This window comes from Indicator indicator, chromosome 35, assembly GCF_027791375.1.
Source record: "Indicator indicator isolate 239-I01 chromosome 35, UM_Iind_1.1, whole genome shotgun sequence".
Lineage (NCBI taxonomy): Eukaryota > Metazoa > Chordata > Aves > Piciformes > Indicatoridae > Indicator > Indicator indicator.
Window position 1 is genome coordinate 740,919 of NC_072044.1, and position 20,035 is coordinate 760,953.

The 20,035-nt window shown below is 46.1% G+C and overlaps 1 protein-coding gene across 1 annotated transcript in view; it reads left to right on the forward strand.

The window, feature by feature from the left end:
• SRPK1 (SRSF protein kinase 1) overlaps positions 1 to 20,035 on the forward strand; it is a 31,967-nt gene that overhangs the window by 8,328 nt on the left and 3,604 nt on the right. Inside the window, exons 3-14 of the mRNA XM_054395769.1 lie at positions 4,991 to 5,109; positions 6,515 to 6,623; positions 6,995 to 7,082; positions 7,491 to 7,578; positions 9,458 to 9,564; positions 10,700 to 10,865; positions 11,847 to 11,872; positions 12,337 to 12,550; positions 13,263 to 13,670; positions 15,659 to 15,759; positions 17,125 to 17,232; positions 19,025 to 19,094. Of these exons, the coding sequence (XP_054251744.1) occupies positions 4,991 to 5,109; positions 6,515 to 6,623; positions 6,995 to 7,082; positions 7,491 to 7,578; positions 9,458 to 9,564; positions 10,700 to 10,865; positions 11,847 to 11,872; positions 12,337 to 12,550; positions 13,263 to 13,670; positions 15,659 to 15,759; positions 17,125 to 17,232; positions 19,025 to 19,094 (1,604 nt within the window). The remainder of the gene's footprint in view (positions 1 to 4,990; positions 5,110 to 6,514; positions 6,624 to 6,994; positions 7,083 to 7,490; positions 7,579 to 9,457; positions 9,565 to 10,699; positions 10,866 to 11,846; positions 11,873 to 12,336; positions 12,551 to 13,262; positions 13,671 to 15,658; positions 15,760 to 17,124; positions 17,233 to 19,024; positions 19,095 to 20,035) is intronic.

The window sequence follows — 20,035 nt, forward strand, 5'->3', positions numbered from 1 at the left end:
TTCTGGTCCTCCTGGTGCTGTTGGACCTAGCTCAGCACAAATCTGGAAGGACATTGAGCAGCTGAGGCTTCTTGATCCTTTTTTTACCTTCTTTTTTAGTGTGTGGCCCAGAAAAGTGATTCTGTGGGAAATGGGCAAGAGAGCACAAAAGATTTTTATTCCAAACTCTCTGAACACCTCTGTAAGACACAAATGAGTGACTGAAATTCAGCTCCTGCAGATAACTGTTCCTGTCCATGCCTTGCAGAGGTGAGCAGAGCTGTCAGGTGATGGATTCAATGGATGTGGAGCAAAATCTTGTCTGCAGTGGAAAATTTTGCATGTTGTTAACACCTAACGTGAAGAGGTTTGGCAACACTGAACTGTTTAATAGGATGTTCAAACTTGAGTGAGCTTTTGAGGTGAAAATATTTTAGTTAGACAGTCAGATGAGTCCAATTCTTTAAATCCCTTGGTTGAAAGCTTGGGGAGTCAGCTTCAGAGCTTTCACTACCAAACAGCTCTCCCTGGCAGAGAAAATCTCTGATGGTTCCTTGCTCTGTCACGTTGTTGCTGACTTGTTTCCTTATCACTTACATAAACCAGCAGGATAAACAGGCACAGGAAATGACTGGTAATTCTTCTGCATCATCAGAGCCTAATGTGAAGTGCCTGCTGCTGTGGAAAATGCTCAGTTTGCCTTTTAAAATATGATTTTACTCCTCCTCCTGTGTTTTTTGGTTACATTTAGGCATAAAGGCTAAATTTTTCTTGTAACTCTGGATTGGGAGGTTTGGAATTGCTTCGGAAAACTATTTTTTTTTCCTTTGAACACCCTGTGCTGGTGTTCTGCTATCAAAAGGGTTGAACTGTCAGCAATTACCATCAGTCTTGTCTTCACCTGAGCTTTGAATCCAGTGGAGTATTGAATAGGCAAATAAAACCGGCTGGTTCAGGAAGATGGAACAAAGTATCTGACTGAATTCCTAATTTCATTAGAGGGAAGATTGAGACAGGTAAACATCAAGAGGAGGAGATGAATCTCGTTATGCTCAGCCCCCTAACCTGAGTGGATTTGCAGGAGGATGTGCTGAGAGCAGCCCCAGCCTTGCTGCAAGGCCCTGTACCTGCAATGCAGTGCAGTGCAGCTGGGTGGTGGAGGCAAAGCCCTCTTCTCCCTCACCCTCTCACAAAGCTGTACTGCGTTCCAGAAGAACCAGCCCCTCCACTGCCACCCATGTCCCCCCACTTCCCCACCACTCTGGCATCTGGATTTTAATGGCTCTTTCGAAAACTGCTGGGCTGTCCTCGCTGATATCCTTATCCATGGGCGGCCGTGCTTCCTGCAGGTAAGTTGCCCTCTTCTCTTCTTTTTCTCTTGGGAATTTGCAGTCCTTCAGGCGTTCCTGAGAGGGTCAGGACTTTTGGGAGGGTCTCTAGATGTGGATTCCCATGAATTCCATAGGTCTGGTGTTTTGCTTTAGCCTTGCTGTGCCACATTATTTCCCTTAAATGAAATAGTTGTGGAGAGAGACCCTGCAGATCCAGTTAATTCTGCTGGTTAATTAGCACATTGAGAGAGCAAAAGTGAAAGGTGGTGTTAAGCAGAACGGAGATGGCTATAAAAAAAAGTAGTACCCTGGAACACTTGATTTTGCTTTTGTTTTGTTTTGTTTTTTAATGTATAAACTCTTCACCATTTTTTCCCAGCCTCCTTCTGTATTTTCTCTGCCTCTTGCAGTGTTGCAGACAGCTGGCCCAGCTGTCATCTTTAAACAGAGTGTGGATTTTTCTGCTGTCTTTAGCAGCCTTTTATGCCTTTCAGAGTACTGTCTGTGAGAGAGAAGCAGACAGAGGAAGGTTATGGGTTTGTCTATCAGTTTTTCTTTGGTATTAAGACCTGTTCTGCACTGATTAAGTCTCTTTTAATCCCTGTCTGCAGCTGACGTGGTCACTCTGGGGATAGAAGGTGGTGGGATGCAATGAGTTTTTGAAGGAAGGTGAAGGGATGAGCTATGTTTTGGAGGTGATTTCATAAGGAAAACAGCCCTGTAGAAACAGATGTGACCTGAATACAGCTCCCTGCCACCTTACTTGGTGGAAGAGATGATAACATAGAAGGGAAGTGCTTTTGGATGCCCAGGACAGACTGGGATGCAGGCTACAGGGTGTGTCGTGGACTAGGCTGTCAGCAGCATGACTCGTCAGCCCCTACTTGGGGGCAGAAAGGGCTGTAGAAAGCTACCAGGAGAATGGGCTTTATACAGTGCTTCCAGTAACTTCTTCCTTGATGCATGAAATGACTATTATTGAAAGGCACTGGCACTGCAGGATGGCGTGAGCCTGCTGTCTGCATCACTGCCTCTTAAGCTGAATTTCTTTTGAACCCCTTCTAATCCCCTGCAGCTTGCGCAGGGACACAAATGGCAGTCTTGAAGCAGTGCTGGGGAGAAGGACTCTTTAGGACTTACACTATGGGTGTGGCTGCTACCCTTAAATTCTCCTTTCTGTCCAGTTCTGGGGTCTAGTTCTCTTGACCCTGTCTGTAGGATTTGTTAGATTTTAGCATCCGTCCTCCCCTTCAGCCGTTCCGTCCATGACCCTTTCTTGCCTTTGTTGCCTGCTCTTCATTTGGGGATCATCTGTGACTTTATCTGCAGCTCAGCTGTCCCCAAAGGAATGCAGCAGTTTCAAAGTAGCCTTTTGACCTCCAAGACTTTTTTTTTTCTCGTTTCCTTGGTTTTTCCTTCTTCCTACCCCTGACTTGCAATTCTGTGCTTCATGAAGGGGGAAGAGTCTTAATATCTTGGGGCTGGTTGAAGCTACAAGGTTGTTAATAAATGTCTCATTAGCCTGGTGGCAGTGGACTGTCTGACAGTCTTGTTTTATGCTTCAGGACCACTAATTTGCATTACCTGTTCTGTTCTTGAATTAAAAGATCAGGAGGGCTAGCTCTGACAGCAGACTGAAATAAATGTTGGGTGGTTCTGTTGTGCCTGGGCTGTCCTTTGCAGCTCCTGTTTAACAAACTTCCATTCCAGAGTGTAAATGGCTACAAGTTTAGTCATGATCAGATTGGAATGTGCAATTTCTTCCTTTTTATGCTCCATAGATACCTCAGACGGCTGGAGCTGGCATGTATAGTGATGTAGTTGATGTGTGAAGGCTCAGCAGAATCAGGCTACCCAGGGAGGTTGTGGAGTCTCTTTGGGGACTTTCAAAACCTACTTGGATGCATTCCTGTGACCTGCCCTGGGTGATCCTGCTTTGGGGGGGGGTGGGGTGGGGGGAAGGAGGGGGTTGGACTCCCATCTCCAAAGATTCCTTCCAACCCCTAACATTCTGTGATGTGTAAATGCTGAAAGTTCATTTTGCGTAGAACTGCTCAAAACTCCTTCCGAGCCTACAAGGGGACTGTTTACAAGGGCTTGTAATGATAGGATGAGGGGGAATGGATTGAAGCTTGAGGAGGGCAGATTGAGACTGGAGAAGAAATTCTTTAGAGTGAGGATGGGGAGACACTGGAACAGGTTGCCCAGGGAGGTTGTGGATGCCCCCTCCCTGGAGGTGTTCAAGGCCAGGTTAGATGAGGCCTTGAGCAACCTGGGGTAGGGGAAGGTGTCCCTGCCCATGGCAGGGGGAGTTGGAACTGGATGGTTTTTAAGGTCCTTTCCATCCCAAACCGTTCTATGAATATGCAAAAGGGAATACCAGATTTATCTCATGGATTAAGATTATGGCCATGATTTGTGAAAACTGTTCCTGAAGGTGAATTTGCCTCAGCATATCCACTGCCATAAGCAACCACTCTCTCAGCAGTTCTGCCTTTGAGCAGAAGGAGCTGGATTTGGAACAGGGTGGTGGGAAGGCATTGGTGGGATCTGCTGCTTTGCTGGAACAATAGTTTGAGTACAAAAAACTTCCGGTAATTCACCCTGACAGGGAAGCTCATTGTAAAGAATCTTATCTGCTGCCTGGACGTCATGGCTGGAAAGAAATTGCTGCCCACTTCTTTGGAGCACTCTTAATGCCTTGTACTTCTAAGAAAAGAAAGTTCAAGTTTGATATCCTGCGCTACTTGGCTGTGAAATCCTGCCCCAGTGCAAATGGGCTGTAGGCAGTGTTTTGGTTAGAAATGTTTGTTTTGTACAAAGGGGAATTGAAGATTAAACTGTGTAGGGGTTTAACCATTCCCTGTCGTATTTTGTAAAGGCAGTAGCCACCCTGTTGTGTTACTGTGATGTCTAGTTGTAAGCAGGGGCTGTCCTCAAGGGGTCAGAGTACAGAGGACTCATAGAAAGGTTTGGATTGGAAGGGACCTTAAAGATCATCTAGTTCCAACCCTCCTGCCATGGGGTCTCCAGGGAGACCTTAGAGCAGCCTCCCAGTACCTGAAGGGGGCTACAGGAGAGCTGGGGAGGGCTTTTGACAAAGGCTGGGAGTGACAGAACGAGGGACAAGGGCTTTGAGGTGTGAGAGGGGAGATTGAAACTGGAGATAAGAAAAGAGTGAGGGTGGGGAGACACTGGAACAGGTTACCCAGGGAGGTTGTGGATGCCCCCTCCCTGGAGATGTGCAAGGTGAGGTTGGATGAGGTCTTGAGCAACCTGGGCTGGTGGGAGGTGTCCCTGCCCATGGCAGGGGGTTGGAACTGGGTGATACTTAAGGCCCCTTCCAACCCAACCCATTCTGTGATTCTATGAAATACCATCACTGAATGAAAGGCTGAGAAGAGGGTCCAAGAGATGAGTGTTTGGGTAGGATCACTAAGCTTCTTTATTCCACCCTAAAAGTGAATCTAGAGCATTAAATTGTATTTTATACTACGGTATAAAGAATTTTTCTATCCACTTTAATACTGCCTTGGGAGTAAAAAAAAAAAATTGAAATGTGAGAGTAGCTTTTGTGAAGGCTGAGCCTTGTCTGCTGTGTTATCAGCAATCCCCCATGTGAGATGCAAGCTGCTGAACTGGAGTAACGTGTGTGAGACATGCAGTGTGTTCTCTTCCAGACCCGACACTCAGCACCGGGGCCCTGCTGCTCAGACGGAGAATGAGCTGCCAGAGCAAGAGGAGGAGATCCTGGGGTCTGATGACGACGAACAGGAGGATCCAAATGATTACTGTAAAGGTGAGGGCTTGCCTGTTCAAAGTGCAGAGTTCTCAGTGAAATTGAAGCTTGAGGAGGGGAGATCTAGACTGGAGATTAGGAGGAGAATCTTTAGAGTGAGGATGGTGAGACACTGGAGAGGGTTGCCCAGGGAGGTTGTGGATGATGGTTGTGGTGATGATGATGGAACACTTGTCTGGAGGTGTTCAAGGCCAGATTGGATGAGGCCTTGAGCAACCTGGGCTGCTGGGAGGTGTCCCTGCCCATGGCAGGGGGGTTGGCACTGGATGATCTTTAAGGTCCCTTCCAACCTAAACCATTTTATGATTCTATGAAATTCCCTCAATTTCCCATCTATTATAGAGATTAAAAATAGGTTCCCCTCTTCCTTTATGTGGTTTGGTTTTTTGTTTTTTTCAAACTGCATGCTGAATACAACATTTTTTTAAGATAGCCTGAAATGATGAAAGTATTCTCCAAGCTTCCCTTTGTTATCAGTCAAAATTTGAGTTGGAGAGATGCTTTTAATGCATGTGCTTAAAGCTGTTAGCTTTTCCTCTATGCCAGAGGGCTTTCAAAAAATGGGTAAAACCTTCGATTTCTTTCTGATTGTCATCAGAAAAAGGACACATTAGAGTGGGAGGACAACCTCCCTTGACCTACTGGCCACAGTCTTCTTCATCCGCCTCAGGATGCCATTGGCTTTCTTGGCCATGAGGGCACCTTGCTGGCTCTTGGTGAGCTTTTTGTCTACCAGCACTGCCAGGTCCTTCTCCACATTCCAGTTAACAATCACAGATTCTCCTCATTCCATTTTCTGCCATTTCCCTTCTATCTGTGCCTGGCTTTTCGTGCCTTTACTTCCATCACGGACTGCTGCTGTAGTCAGCAGCTTGGGAGTCAGTCAGGGTACAGGGAGGAGACTTTCCTGCGATTGGTGGTGATGTTAAATGGCCAAGTGCCTTTCAGTCAGGAGAGCAATTGCAAGGGAAGCTCTCTGGGGATCACGACTGCAGTGCTTTTTCATGTTATCCCAGCATGCAAAAGCAGTGCTGGGATTTAGCAGCAAGCTTGTGTTCCAGGATACCATAAGCTCTGTTTTCCAGCCTACTAGACTTGCTCTCACTGAGGAAATAATTCTTTTATGGTGCTGCAGTGATGACCTACATTGAAAAGGAGAAGTCATTCATTCTAGTTCAATTAGATGAGAACTCCTCAAATCAAGCAGAGGGCTGCTCACAGCTCTTCCTCTCACCTTGCTGCATATTGTAGCAAGGTCCAATTAGAGAAACATTTGCATTTGTTTGTATGATTAAAATTTTAAACACATCAAATAAGTCTGCCTTGAGTTGTGATGCTTGTTCACATACCTGCTCTTCAGCACTTTTGTGATCTCTTGATGCAATTCTTCCCACTGTGTCTCCAGGTGGTTATCATCTTGTGAAAATCGGAGACCTCTTCAATGGACGCTACCATGTCATTCGGAAGCTGGGATGGGGCCACTTCTCCACTGTGTGGCTGGCTTGGGACATCCAGTAAGTTCTTCTCTTCTGGCACAGCACTGCACAAACATGAACAGAAAGAAAGCATCTTTTGACTTGCAGGTTAAAATACAAACCATACCTATCCACATCCTAACACAGAAGCTGCTTTTTATACTGTGCATGCCAGTGTGGGAGGGAGTTAGCAGGACAAACCACATCTGTGGAAGTAGGGCCCTTGTGTTCAGCAGCCTCTGACCTATTATTTCATTTTATGAGCAATGACTAACATGGGCACATTTATAAAGGAGACCCAGAAAAAAATCTTCTGAGTGTTTAAACCTTGTTTTTCCATGATGCCTTTAAGTAGCTCTCTTGTATGTTCTTTGAGCTAAGTTTCCAATTTCCTTACCCTTTGTGCACAGAGGGAGGAGATTTGTGGCAATGAAGGTGGTGAAGAGTGCAGAGCACTACACAGAAACAGCACTGGATGAGATCAAGCTGCTAAAATCAGTGAGTGCCTGGGAGCGGGGGTCAAGTTATGTTTTGATGTTTGTAAATTCATTCTGGGAAGTTCACATTAGCCATGTGCTTGATAGCTTTTCCCTTTAAGGGGGGTGAGGCACTGGGACAGGTTGCCCAGTGAAATCGTGGAGGCCCCTTGCCTGGAAATGTTGAAAGCCAGGCTGGATGGGGCCTTGAGCAACCTGATCTCTAATAGGTGGTGTCCCCTGGCCGTGACAGGGGGGTTGGAACTTTAAGGTCATTTCCAACCCAAACCATTCTGTGATTTCTGGATCATCTAGCTGCAGAGAATTTGGATGGGAACCTAACACTAGTGCAGATCTGACTTCAAAATATTCTCTTGCCCAGTACTTGCCTCAAGGGACACAAAATGAATCCTCTTTTTTTCCTCTGCAGGTCCGCAACAGTGATCCAAATGATCCAAGTAAAGAGAGAGTCGTGCAGTTATTAGATGACTTCAAGATTTCAGGAGTTAATGGTTCACGTATCCTTTTGTGGAAGAGAGACAGAGGATGACCTAACGCTGGGAGTCACTGCCCAGCTGTCACGTCAGGGTGCTGAGCAATGCCCAGGCATCCGTTTCCCTGCCTGAGGAACCTGCTGTAGAATCACCTGCCTGAAAGCTGCCCCCTGAGCTCAGCTCCAGAGTGATCATCCAGCCTACATAATGTGTGCAGTCATGGAGACGAGGCTGCTTAGTCATGCTTTAACCTGAGAGGTGAGCTGGCTGCATCTGATTTGGGAATCAGGACAGAATGGCTTTGTGGCTGAGGTAGCTGTGGTGAGAGCCTGCCTGTCACAGCTCCTCCATTTTGCAAACCTGCTGATAACCCTGGAAGTCAAGCAGCACAAGACGTTAAAAATCAGTAGCTAAAAACAGCAAACCCAAGCAGTCTATAACTTGATAGTAAGGTTGATTCTTGGGTTACCTTGGACTTGCTCACCATTGTTAGGATGTTTAAAGTGTAAAGCTTTGAAAATCTCCTGTAGTTCTGTGAACAGCCGTCTGACAGGCAGTGATTTGTCTCAAGTCCTAATAATGCACCTTTACAGTTTGAAAGGTGGACTTCGAGTGCATGCTTCTGCTTTGGGGCACCTCAAATTTCATGTCAGGGAGAATTCCTGGGCTGTTTAGCAGAATCAAGCTGTAGGTTATAAACATCCTAATGCTTTTAGCCCTGTAATTTCTTCTATTAACTGTTTTCTTTTATTAACTGTTTTATAATCAAGGGATGGCAGCCAGAGGGACCTGGACAGGCTGGAGAGGTGGGCCCATGCCAGCCTCATGAAGTCCAGGGAGACCTTAGAGCAGCCTTCCAGTACCTGAAGGGAGCTACAGGAGAGCTAGGGAGGGACTTTTGACAAGGGCTGGGAGTGACAGGATGAGGGACAATGGCTTTGAGCTGGAAGAGGGGATACTGAGCCTGGAGAGTAGGAAGAAATTCTTTAGAGTGAGGGTGAGGAGACACTGGGACAGGTTGCCCAGGGAGGTTGTGGGTGTCCCCTGCCTGGAGGTGTTCAAGGCCAGGTTGGATGAAGCCTTGAGCAACCTGGACTAGTGGGAGGTGGCCCTGCCCATGGCAGGGGGTTGGCACTGGCTGATCTTTAAGGTCCCTCCCAGCCCATTCAGTGATTTTTCTGCTACCTAGCACCAGCTTGATCTTTGCATTTCTTTGGCTTTTGTAAAATACACACCTTTCAGCCAGTGTAGAAGAGAAGCAGCCTAATAAAATCTTAGAAGTCTGGTTCCTAAAGGAAAGGCACAACACTGAGTAGGTCACCAGAGTGTCTGCAGCCATTGTGATCTTTTAGACAGAAAGCAGAGAATATAAATATTGTTGAAGTCCAGGCGTGTCAAAAGTTTGTTTTGCTGGTAAAGAGGCAAAGGAGGGTGGAGAAAGCAACTTTAATTGTTCTGAAGATGACTTAGGAGATAGAAATTTTATTATCTTTTCAGGTAATGTGGCACAGAGAGATCTGGCATTGAGTTTTGCCTGGGGCAGGAGCCTAGGCTGTTCCAAAACACACAGTGTTGGCTGGAAGCTGTCTCAGGCCTAGCAGCAAATACTAATGCACACTTGCTGGGGTAACTGACTCCCACTCAAAGCAGGAGATTGCTACAGCTGCATTAGGACCTTTGTCCTAACCAATTCCATCCCCCTGCATTTTAGGCTTTAGATCCCAGCACTGATGTGTAGGGTAGGATGGTATTAGTGAAGGTGGCTTCTCTAAGCTGTGTCAGAAGGATGAGGATTCTTCCATATAAACCACTGAACTGGTAGGGATTTCTTTTGATCCTCAGTCCTTGGAATTCAGGTCTCCTCAGGCTGGGATGTCCATCTTTTTCCTTGACTGAGTTCCAGATATCTGTATGGTGTTTGAGGTTCTAGGACATCATCTCCTGAAGTGGATCATCAAATCAAATTATCAGGGACTTCCACTCCCTTGTGTCAAAAAGATCATCAAACAGGTGAGTTCCAGTTCTGACTGAGTGTTCCCCTCAACCCAATGAGAACTCTTGCACTAACCTTCCTCAGATCCAAGAAAACAAGGTTAAAAAATCAGTGGTGTATTTCTCAGACCACAAGCTCCTTCTTGGGTTAGTATTTCCTTTCTCTACTGGAAAAACTGCCACAGATACTTGCCTTCTGACACTTAAACCATGGTATGAGGCCAGCTTTGCCTTTAACCTCTTCTCACCCTGGTTATTCCTCATAAGTGCAACTAGTTTGTTAAAACCCTCTCACAGTAACAGTGCTTGATGATGTTAAGAACAAGACAAACCTGTTCTTCCTACTGGGTGCTTGCCCAAGTGGAAACACCTTTCTTCATGTGAGCTGGAGGGCTGGAGGAAAGCATGATTTTGTTGCAGGGTGTGAAGGGTAGATTTTCAGCTGTGGCAAGTCGTAGCATCAGAGAATTGTTTCAGTTGGAAAAGATGGAGTCCAAGATCCATTCTCTAACTGTGCTAAGCCTGATGCCAAACCATGTCCCTCACCACCACACCTCTGTGGCTTTTGAACTCTTCTGGGGATCCAACCACCTCCCTGGAGAAGTCTGTTCCAGTGTTTCAGTGAAGTTTTTTCTAATATCCAACTATCTTCTAATGTCCTCCCCTCGTGCTACTTGAGGCTGTTTCCTGTTGTCCTGTCACTTGTTCCTGGGAGAAGAGACCAACCCCCACCTGGCTTCAGTCTCCTCTCAGGGAGTTGTAGAGAGTCAAAAGGTCTCCCCTAAGTCTCTTTTTTTTCTCCAGGCTGAACACCCCCAGTTCCCTCAGCTGCTCCTCACCACACCTCTTCTCCAGACCCTTCCCCAGCTTCATTGCCCTTCTCCAGACCTGCTCCAGCCCTGCAATGACTTTCTTGCAGAGAATAAAGAGACTATTTAAGATTCACAGCTAAACTCTGGATCTGAGTTTGTTTTGTGGAGCTGAGTAGTAACCACTGACTACATTATCTCTGATCTGAAGTAGTGTTCTCAAACATGGGGACCCTTCAGCTTCACTGATCATCATCCTAGGAACCTGTGCATTTTCTCTTCATTCTCAATTTGCTCATCCTTTGCTTTCTCTAATAGTCACTTCCCTGCTGTCCTGTCTGCAGGTTCTGCAGGGTCTGGACTACTTGCACACCAAGTGTCGGATCATCCATACAGACATCAAACCTGAGAACATTCTGCTGTGTGTCAACGATCAGTACATCCGCAGGCTGGCTGCAGAAGCCACAGAGTGGCAGAGATCTGGAGCTCCTCCACCATCTGGCTCTGCAGGTGCTTGTCTCCTGAAAATTTGTTCTTCTTTCCCACCACCCCACTACACCCCAAATCCTAAGTGAGTCCTAAGTAAGCCCAGTGGAGCACTAATGCAAGGACCCTCCATAAAAGCCAACTGAATTGTGAAGTTAATAACTGAAAGATGATCAGGAGGCAGTTGTTTGGATAAGAACAGCAGAGGGAGGATACCTGCATGCTGGCACCTGCTTTTAACAGCTAGGCTGGCACTGGTACAGTGCTAGGGCAGTAAGGCTTTATAGCACACACTGCCTACGTGCTGGTTCTCTCAGTAGAGTGCTAGAGTGAAATCATGGTGAGGTATTTCTCAATTTTTCTTCTAAAAGTTTATTTCCTTGTACTGCATGACACTGGAAATGCATTTTTTGAAGGTCTTCAGGTGATTTACTTGTCAGTTTGCAGAGGTTTGAAATACTTGGAGCAGAAACAGCTTCCTTGACCTACTAACACCTTTAGAGGTCTCTTGGTCCTAGGTCATCATGAATATCGACAGCCACCAGTGTGTAGTTTCCCAGAACCAGTGCTTATCCAGTCCAAAGTGAAGGGCTCTGTCAGTCACAATCTCACACCACCAATATTTAGCCAAACCCAGCACAGTTTAGTTTAGGGAAGCTTCCTTAACCTCAGTATTTTAATGTTTTGCTTTGCATTTTCTCTTCAGTAAGATAATTACTGCATAATATGTGTAGTGAATGAAGCTGCATGACAGGAAGCTTAAGACCTTGATAGCAGTCAAGCAAGTCTACTCTGGAATTTTAATGAGACATTTACTCACTTCATGTTCTTCCTCATTTGTTTGGTTCTTGCTGTGCTTCTGTAGAGAAATGGAGCCTTCAAAATATCATTTGCTGACAAATTTAGAATGTTGTTGCCAAACCATGTAGGAAAAAGCTTACTTGATGATGCAGTTGGAGGTTTTGAATATAAGCATAACTAATCTGATCTTCCTTTCCCTTTCAGTGAGCACTGCACCACAGCCTAAACCAGTAAGTGTCATGGTTTTCATGCTTAAGTGTCTACTGCATTGTTTGCTTCAGAATGCAGGCAGCATTAAGGGAAAGCAACTTTATAACAGAAGGAAAAGTTTGATTTATGTTTGTTATAGACATAAACATCAGGTTCAGTGCTCTCTTGGAGTTGTTGGCTCATACATCACTACAACTAACAGTCCTCTGGGAGAGCTCAAGGCCTATGTGAAGGTGACTGTGCAGTCTGAGATCCTTCATTTGGACAATACTGTTAAGTTTCTCAGGTCAGGACAGAAATGCACTGATAAGAGCCAGAGACAATTGCTCCAAAAACCTTGATATCTGCTTTTATTTGGGAGAAGAACTGTCTCCAGGGTCATCATCCCAGACTGCTTCCTTGGCTCTAAATTAAAACTTGACATGTTTTAGATGGATGGAAATATGAAACGCCAAGGCAAATTTCTCTGCTTGCTCCTGTGTAGGCTGACAAAATGTCAAAGAATAAGAAAAAGAAGTTGAAAAAGAAGCAGAAACGACAGGCTGAGTTGTTAGAGAAGAGAATGCAAGAGATAGAGGAGATGGAGAAGGAAGCAAGTCCTGGGCAGACACAGCCTGAAGAGGAAGAAGAAGCGCAGAGCCCTCTGGAAATGCTCATCAAAGTTAGCCCACCAGAGGAAAACGTCAGCAAAAAGACAGGTATGGACTTGAAGTATTGGAGAAGTAGCATATTGTTGTCCTTTCATGCTGGGTGAGTCAAGTGAACACCTTTAGCAGAGGCAGCCAGTGTGATTGTAACCAGGTTTATTGGGTTCTGCCCCTCTGGAGAGGCTTAGCAATCTCCTTCTGCAAACTGGATTGTGTGCAACTGCACTTCTGAGGACTTTAAGCTTTCTGAGGGCTCCCTTGAACAGCTCCAGCTATTCCTTTGTTCAGACATCTTGGGCAGCAAAGCTGGTGAGGGGTTTGGAGAGCAGATCTTATGTGGAGAGGCTGAGGGAGCTGAGATTGTTTAGCCTGAAGAGGAGACTGAGAGGAGACCTCATTGCTCTCTACAGGTACCTGAAAGGAGGCCGGAGTGAGGCCAGTCTTGGCCCCTTCTCCCAAGAAACTAACGACAGGACAGGAGGAAATAGTCTCAAGTTGTGCCAGAGAGGTTTAGGTTGGAGATTAGGAGAACTTTCTTTGCTGCAAGAGTGGTCAGGGATTGGAACAGGCTGGCTGGGGAGATGGTGGAGTCACAGTCCCTGCGGGTGCTCAAAAAATGAGTAGATGTGGCACTTGGAGCCATGGGCTCGTGGTGATGGAGGTCTTGGGTTGGACGTGATGATCTTAGAGCTCTTTTCCAACCTCAGTGTTTCTCTGGTGCTGTTCTATGTTTCTGCTGTCCTCTCCTGTTGCACTCCTGCAGCTGAGGTTGCTGCTCAGGAGCAATCTATGATGGAAAGCAGCGTGGAAAAATGTGTGACAGAAATCAACTGCAACGGAGTGATAGCAATGACAGACTTCCCAGACTCCAGCAACCAAGGCTCTGTGCGACTGGAGGATGACCTTCACAACGCCAATGACTGTGGTGAGCACCCTGGCACGCAGCAGCAGGAGAACTTCCACAGCTGTAACTACAGCCAGCGGAACGGCGAGGCGGAGGGCAGGCCTCAGGAGGCAATGTCGGACTCCTTCGTGCCCTTAGCCTCAGAAGATTCCATGGTGTGTCAGCCCGCGTCCAATGAAGAGCAGATGAACCATTTGCAGGAGAGCATCCGGACAGAGACCCCCTCAGAGGATGAGAACGAGAATAACAGCCCCACAGACAACAAAGGTATAAGTTCTCTGGATGTAGTCTCAGGCAGCCTAAGCAGGTGGCCCTGCTCGAACAAAAAAACCCACAGAAGTGTGGGGGGGAGGCCAATCTTTTCTTAGTGGTGTGCAGTAATAAGACAGTGAACAATGGATACAAACTTGAACATAGAAGGTTTCACCTCAACATGAGGAGAAACTTTGCAGTGAAGGTGACAGAGCACTGGATGGAACAGGCTGCCCAGAGAGGTTGTGGAGTCTCCTTCTCTGGAGACTTTCAGAACCCACCTGGATGCATTCCACTGGATGAAGCACTTAGTGCCATGGTCTAGTTGATTTGTTAGGGTTGGGTGATCGGTTGGGCTTGATGATCTTGGAGGTCTCTTCCAACCTGGTTGTTTCTGTGACTACCCTGAGTGATCCTGTTTTGGCAGAAGGGTTGGCCTTGATGATCTCTGGAGGTCCTTTCCAACCTCTAATGTTCTATGATTCTATGAAGAGGAACCCTGGGAGAAAAGGCTTTCCCCTGGGTGTGGGGGAGTCGTGTTGCAGCCCTTCAGCAGGGTGTTCGTGGCAACCACCATTGTGTAGGCTGAAGTGCTCAGAACCACCTGTTTGAGCCTTAACCTGCCAGCCCTACTCTGATACACAAGCTGTTTGTAACTTCCAGTTGTAGCTTAGTTTTTGTCTATGGGATGCAGAAGGATTTCCACCTTTCAGAAGTAGCTGTGCATTTGTTTTCTGCTGCAGGAACGTTCCCTCCTCTCTAGCAGATGTGTGGGGGTTTTTTTATTATAGTTTAGAACTACAAATTGTCCCAGGCTGTTAAATGATGGATGAGGAAAGTTCAGTGTTGTTCTTACTATGGAGCACAGGAAATTTCTCTTGGTTACTGAAGATGAGTAAATGTTTACCCAGAAGTGGAAATGCAGCCTGGCTGAAAGAAGCTGACACAGCGTAGGAAGAAACCTCTTTAATGCTTTTGTTTAAATGTGATTTGTTCCAGGGGGAAAAGAACCTGTGAGTCTTGTAGGTTTAGGAGAACATTAAGCACAAGTGGTGTGCAGCTTTTAAACACACTCCAGGTGTAAATCAACTTGAATTGGGTGACAAAAGTGCCCTTGTGTACATCTTTTGAGTCCAAAAGGTCAGGTGAAGTGTATCTTCTGGGAGGAGGAGGGAAAAACTCAACATTTGTACTTTAAAAAAATTCTGCAGAATTTTGGTGGAGTTCTGTGAATGAAAGGTAGCAAATGATGAAAGGGTAAGGATCTGGAAATGTGAACTGTGTTTAGAGGGATGCCCTAATTAGGCATCCCACTGCCTAACCAGGTTAGGTGACTAGGGGTAGTTTGCTCCTCACAGCTCTCTCACCCAAATTGCTTTAGAGCTGCAGCAGGATGTAGTTCAGTTGACTTAGTTTTTTGCCCTCTGTTGTGACATTGAGGTTATCCCAATATTTACTTTAGCTGTCAAAACTGCATCTGTTGGAGCAGGCTGTGATGGAGGTGTCAGATTCTTTTAATAGTGGACTTTTCAAAATCTTAGTCTTCAGGGCTGAGTTTTTTTTTCTTTCTAGCAGTGTCCTTATTTAAGAAGCCTATACAGGGTGTTGGGAAACTGTTACTCTTCCATGGACTTCTGCTTTGGAATCCCATTTGTGTCCATGGAGGTAGTTCTGTTCATAGTGCAGAGTGATGCTGATTTTTATACCTAGGCTTTGGGGAGGGAAAAGTTCAAGGACAGGTTGTGGATCCTCCTTCTCTGGAGACATTCAAAACCCACCTGGATGCTTTCCTGTGTGACCTGCTCTAGGTGATCCTGCTCTGGCAGGAGGTTTGGACTCCATGATCTTTCAAGGTCCCTTCCAACCCCTAACATTCTGTGTGTGATAACTTCTGATCCATAAGCAAAAGCCTTCCTGGGTGGGGAGAGGGCAGTAGGATTTGGATGACAGATTGTGACAGTGTCCATGTAGCTCTAATCAGCTGTTGTACATGTTGCCTTTAGGAAAATCAACTGCTGGGAATTTCCTTCTTAATCCCCTTGAGCCCAAGAATGCAGATAAGCTCAAAGTGAAAATAGCTGACCTAGGAAATGCCTGCTGGGTGGTAAGTTTAGAATCTCTTCACACTGCCTCTTTAAACCTGCTAAGTCATTCACAGGATGCCAAGATGGAAAAGAATCTGTAAACCAGAATCTCTTAGCCCTGCTTGTGGAAGCTGTGACAGTTGGAAACTGTGTTGGGGAAAAAACAGAAGGGAGCATGGGCAGAAAGCAGTGGTCTTTTAGCACAGGATTTCAGCCTGATCTGCCTGGTGGTTAGATTAATTCTAACAGAATTGTGACATGGCCTATGAAGGGTCAGACATAATGTGTAGAAGTCTGCATCTGAAACTCCTGAAGGAGTTTATAGCTCTGCTGAGAATGAGACACTTGCAAGCAATTGCTCAGATTGGATGTTAGGAAGAAATTCTTCACCATGAGGGTGGTGAGGCACTGGAACAGGTTGCCCAGGGAGGTGGTGGAAGCCTCATCCCTGGAGGTTTTTAAGGCCAGGCTGGATGTGGCTCTAAGCAACTTGATCTAGCATGAGGTGTCCCTGCCCATAGCATGGAGATTGGAGCTGATGATCCTTCTGACCCTGACAGTTCTATGATGTGCTAGATCTGTAGTTTATCAGCTTGTCAAGCCATTTTGGGGCATTCAGCAGCACATGAAAGAGTCTCAAATAGTTTTATTCTTCAGTGGTTTTCCTTTGCTGCTTTTTTTTTTTTTTAATATCTGACATGTCAAATAGAAGAAATGTCTGCTCTAATCTGCTTTTTAATAGCAAAATACTTTAGATCTTCTGGGAGAAAAGATTCTTGGACTTATTAAGCCTAAGGAGGGCAGATTGAGAAGAAGATTGGAGATTAGGAAGAAATTCTTTAGAGTGAGGGTGGGGAGACACTGGAACAGGTTGCCCAGGGAGGTTGTGGATGCCCCCTCCTTGAAGAGGTGTTCAAGGCCATGCTGGATGAGGCCTTGAACAACCTGAGCTGGTGGGAGGTGTCCCTGCCCATGGATGATCTTTAAGGTCCATTCAAACCCAAACCATTTGAATCTATGAACTGCACATCAGGTTTGCAGTGTCTGGTGGACTCTTAAACTGGCACTTACCTGTGGTGTGGTGGCTTAGTCATGGCCTGCCATGGTCAGCAAGAGAGCTGCAGCTCTTCCCTTATTCTATTTTTCAGTTACTCAGTTTTGCCTTGTTTTTGTGACTTGCTTTCCTCTAAGTTGCTGGACTGTTTTACTTAGGGTCTCACCTGGAGCATTTAAACAGTACTGATAGGAACGTCAGAAAATACCTAATGAGGATATAAAATCAAGATGAAATATAATGGGAATGAGCTTTGATCTGCTTGGCCTATCTTGTTGTTTCTCCTCTTAAACCATCTCTACCTGGTCAATAAAACCTTTCTTCTCTTCAGCACAAGCACTTCACTGAAGACATCCAGACCAGGCAGTACAGATCCTTGGAGGTGTTGATAGGGTCAGGGTACAACACTCCTGCTGACATCTGGAGCACAGCCTGTATGGTGAGTGGGGTCAGCTGGGGAGGGGTTGAACAATTTCTGTGGAGCATTGGGGGGAAACTCACATGTGGGAAAAAACCTCTGTGGGGTGTTCAGACAACTTCCAGGCTTGCTGAATAGCATCCTTCCATCCCAAAGTTGTTTCTTTTCAACTTTCCTTTGGAAACTTAGCTTGGTTGTACAGCCTCAACAGGTTCCAGCGTCACGCTGTGTGGATAGACAACTCTGCAATTGTGGAGATAAAAATCTGGTTCTATCAGGAGCCTTTCTGCTGCTCCAGCACTCACAGATGCCTTAAGCATAAATTCTTATTTTAATCATAGACAGCCTCTGCGTGTTTGGAGTAATTTGCCATCTGAGTAATGCTGAGAGGAGGCTGAAGTTGTTCCTGTTGTAGCTGACATACAAAATATGAAGATCTAAAATATCATCAGTCCAGTCAGTTACTGCATGGAGCTCTCTGTGTCTCCACTCTGTCTTTTCTGCAAATCAAAGCTTAGATTTTATTTTTCTTAAGCTTGGAAAGTGAAGCCATCCTTGCTGTCTTGGGAAAAAAACTGATTGTTGATGAATGTGGTAGGGTCCTGTGCAGGAGGAGAATGTGTGGCCAAAATGAGACAGGGGTTAGTCCCAGGTGCCTAATTCAGTAGTTAAACTACAGCAGGCCCTAAAGCAAACTAAATACTGAAGGTCAGAGATGCTTTTTTGAGTAAAAGTGGCTTTGTAAAGGGGAAACGTGTCACAAAATTTAGGAGTGATGAGACCTCACCTAGAGTGCTGGATCCAGCAAGACCCAGAGAGACATGGACCTGCTGGAGTGGGTCCAGAAGAGGCCACAAAGATGATCAGGGGGCTGGAGAACCTCACCTGTGGGGACAGGCTGAGAGAGTTGTGCAGTTGTGCCTGTTCAGCCTGGAGAAAGCTCCAGGAAGACCTTAGAGCAGCATTTCAGTATCTGAAGGGACCTACAGGGAGGCTGGGGAGGGACTGTTTAGAAGGGCCTGTGGTGGATAGGACGAGGGACAAAGGTTTGAAACTGGAGCAGGGGAGATTCAGGTTGGACATCAGGAGGAAGTTCTGCACAATGAGAGTGGTGAGACACTGGAACAGGCTGTCCAGGGATGTGGTTGAGGCTGCATCCCTGAAGACGTTCAAGATCAGCCTTGATGTGGCCCTGGGCAGCCTGCTCTGGTTGGAGATGTCCCTGCTGAGTGCAGGGGGGTTGGGCAAGATGACCTTTGAGGCTCCCTTCCAACCCACTGCAATCTGTGAAGCTGTGAAATCCTCAGTTACAGGATGGTTTTGTATCTACAGAAGGGAACTGTATGAAAAATGCCTGGCACTGAGGACATGGTGTAATGGCCACAGTGGTGCTGGGTTGACAAGTGGCCTTGATGATCTCAGAGGGCTTTTCAAATTGAAACAATTTTATGATTCTATCATCTGAAACAGGGAGGGAAGAACATTTGTATAAAAATCCTAGAGTCTGGACATGCTGTTGAGGCAGAAGGGAGGCTGAGCATTTGAATTGCCTTAATTCTGTACAGCCTCACACCAGCATGCTGCATGATCAGGAACTCAGCATAAATACACCTGTGATGTTTTTATGCAGTTGTTAATGTCCCAGAATAACTACACACCCTAAGAGGCTGCTGGTGCAGCTGGAGTTCTACAGGGTCTTCCTCCCACTGCTTTGCTGCTGGCTCACAGACAGATGGGGAATTGACCTGCAGCACACCTGACAGCGTGTGAAGTGCATTGTAGTGCCCTAACCTGCTCCTCTCTGTTTGTTTAGGCCTTTGAGCTAGCAACAGGAGACTACCTGTTTGAGCCTCACTCTGGGGAGGATTACTCACGGGATGAAGGTTTGTTTGTTCAAGTCTTGCCTTTGTGTCATGGGATGTAAATGCAGTGGATGCTGCTTCAGAAGGAGCCTTCACTTATGAGCCTTCACTTATGGGTTAGTCATGCAAAGGCTCCTTGCAGAGAGAGTTCCCCAAATCAGTGGTGTTAGGGGGTGGTTGAATACCCATCCCTGGAGGTGTTTACAACTCTACCACACTTGGTAGAGTTAGAGAATGGTTGGACTCAATGATCTTAAAGGTCTTTTCCAACTGAAATGATTCTGTGACAACTGTGCCCAAATCTCTGCAGTAAACCACCAAGCAATAAGTCCATCTTCTTCTGTTTTTTTTTCCATTCCTCTTACCATCAGACTCTATCTTGCCTCTCCAGCTGTTCATGCCTCAAATGGCCATAACGTTTTTTCCCCACTTAACTTTGTCCTTGTGTAGTGTAACCAGATTTCAGCTGGATCTCAGTAACTTTTAAGGGAGATCATGTCTTCATCCTTGTATCCCAGACTGGAGAAGAAAGGGCTCTGGGGAGACCTCAGAGCAGCCTTCCAGGATTTGAAGGGGGCTGCAGGAGAGCTGGAGAAGGACTTGTTACAAAGGCATGGAGTGACAGGATGAGGGGTGATGGCTTCAAACTGGAAGAAGCTCCATTTAGACATTAGGTTGAAATTCTTGCCTATGAGGGAGGGTAGTGAGGCACTGAACAGGTTGCCCAGAGTAGTTATGGAGGCTCCAAGCTTGGAAGTGTTCAAAGGGCAAGTTGGACAGGACCTTGAGCAACCTGGCTTTAGAGGGAGGTGTTTTTCTGCACTACAAATAATGACATGGTGTTGGAACTGGATGATCTTTAAGGGGTCCCTTTCAACTTAAACCATCCAATGACTGTCCTAGGGAAGGCCACTGAAACAGACATGTCTGGTGTGGATGTGTCTTACTGCCTCTCTCTCTTG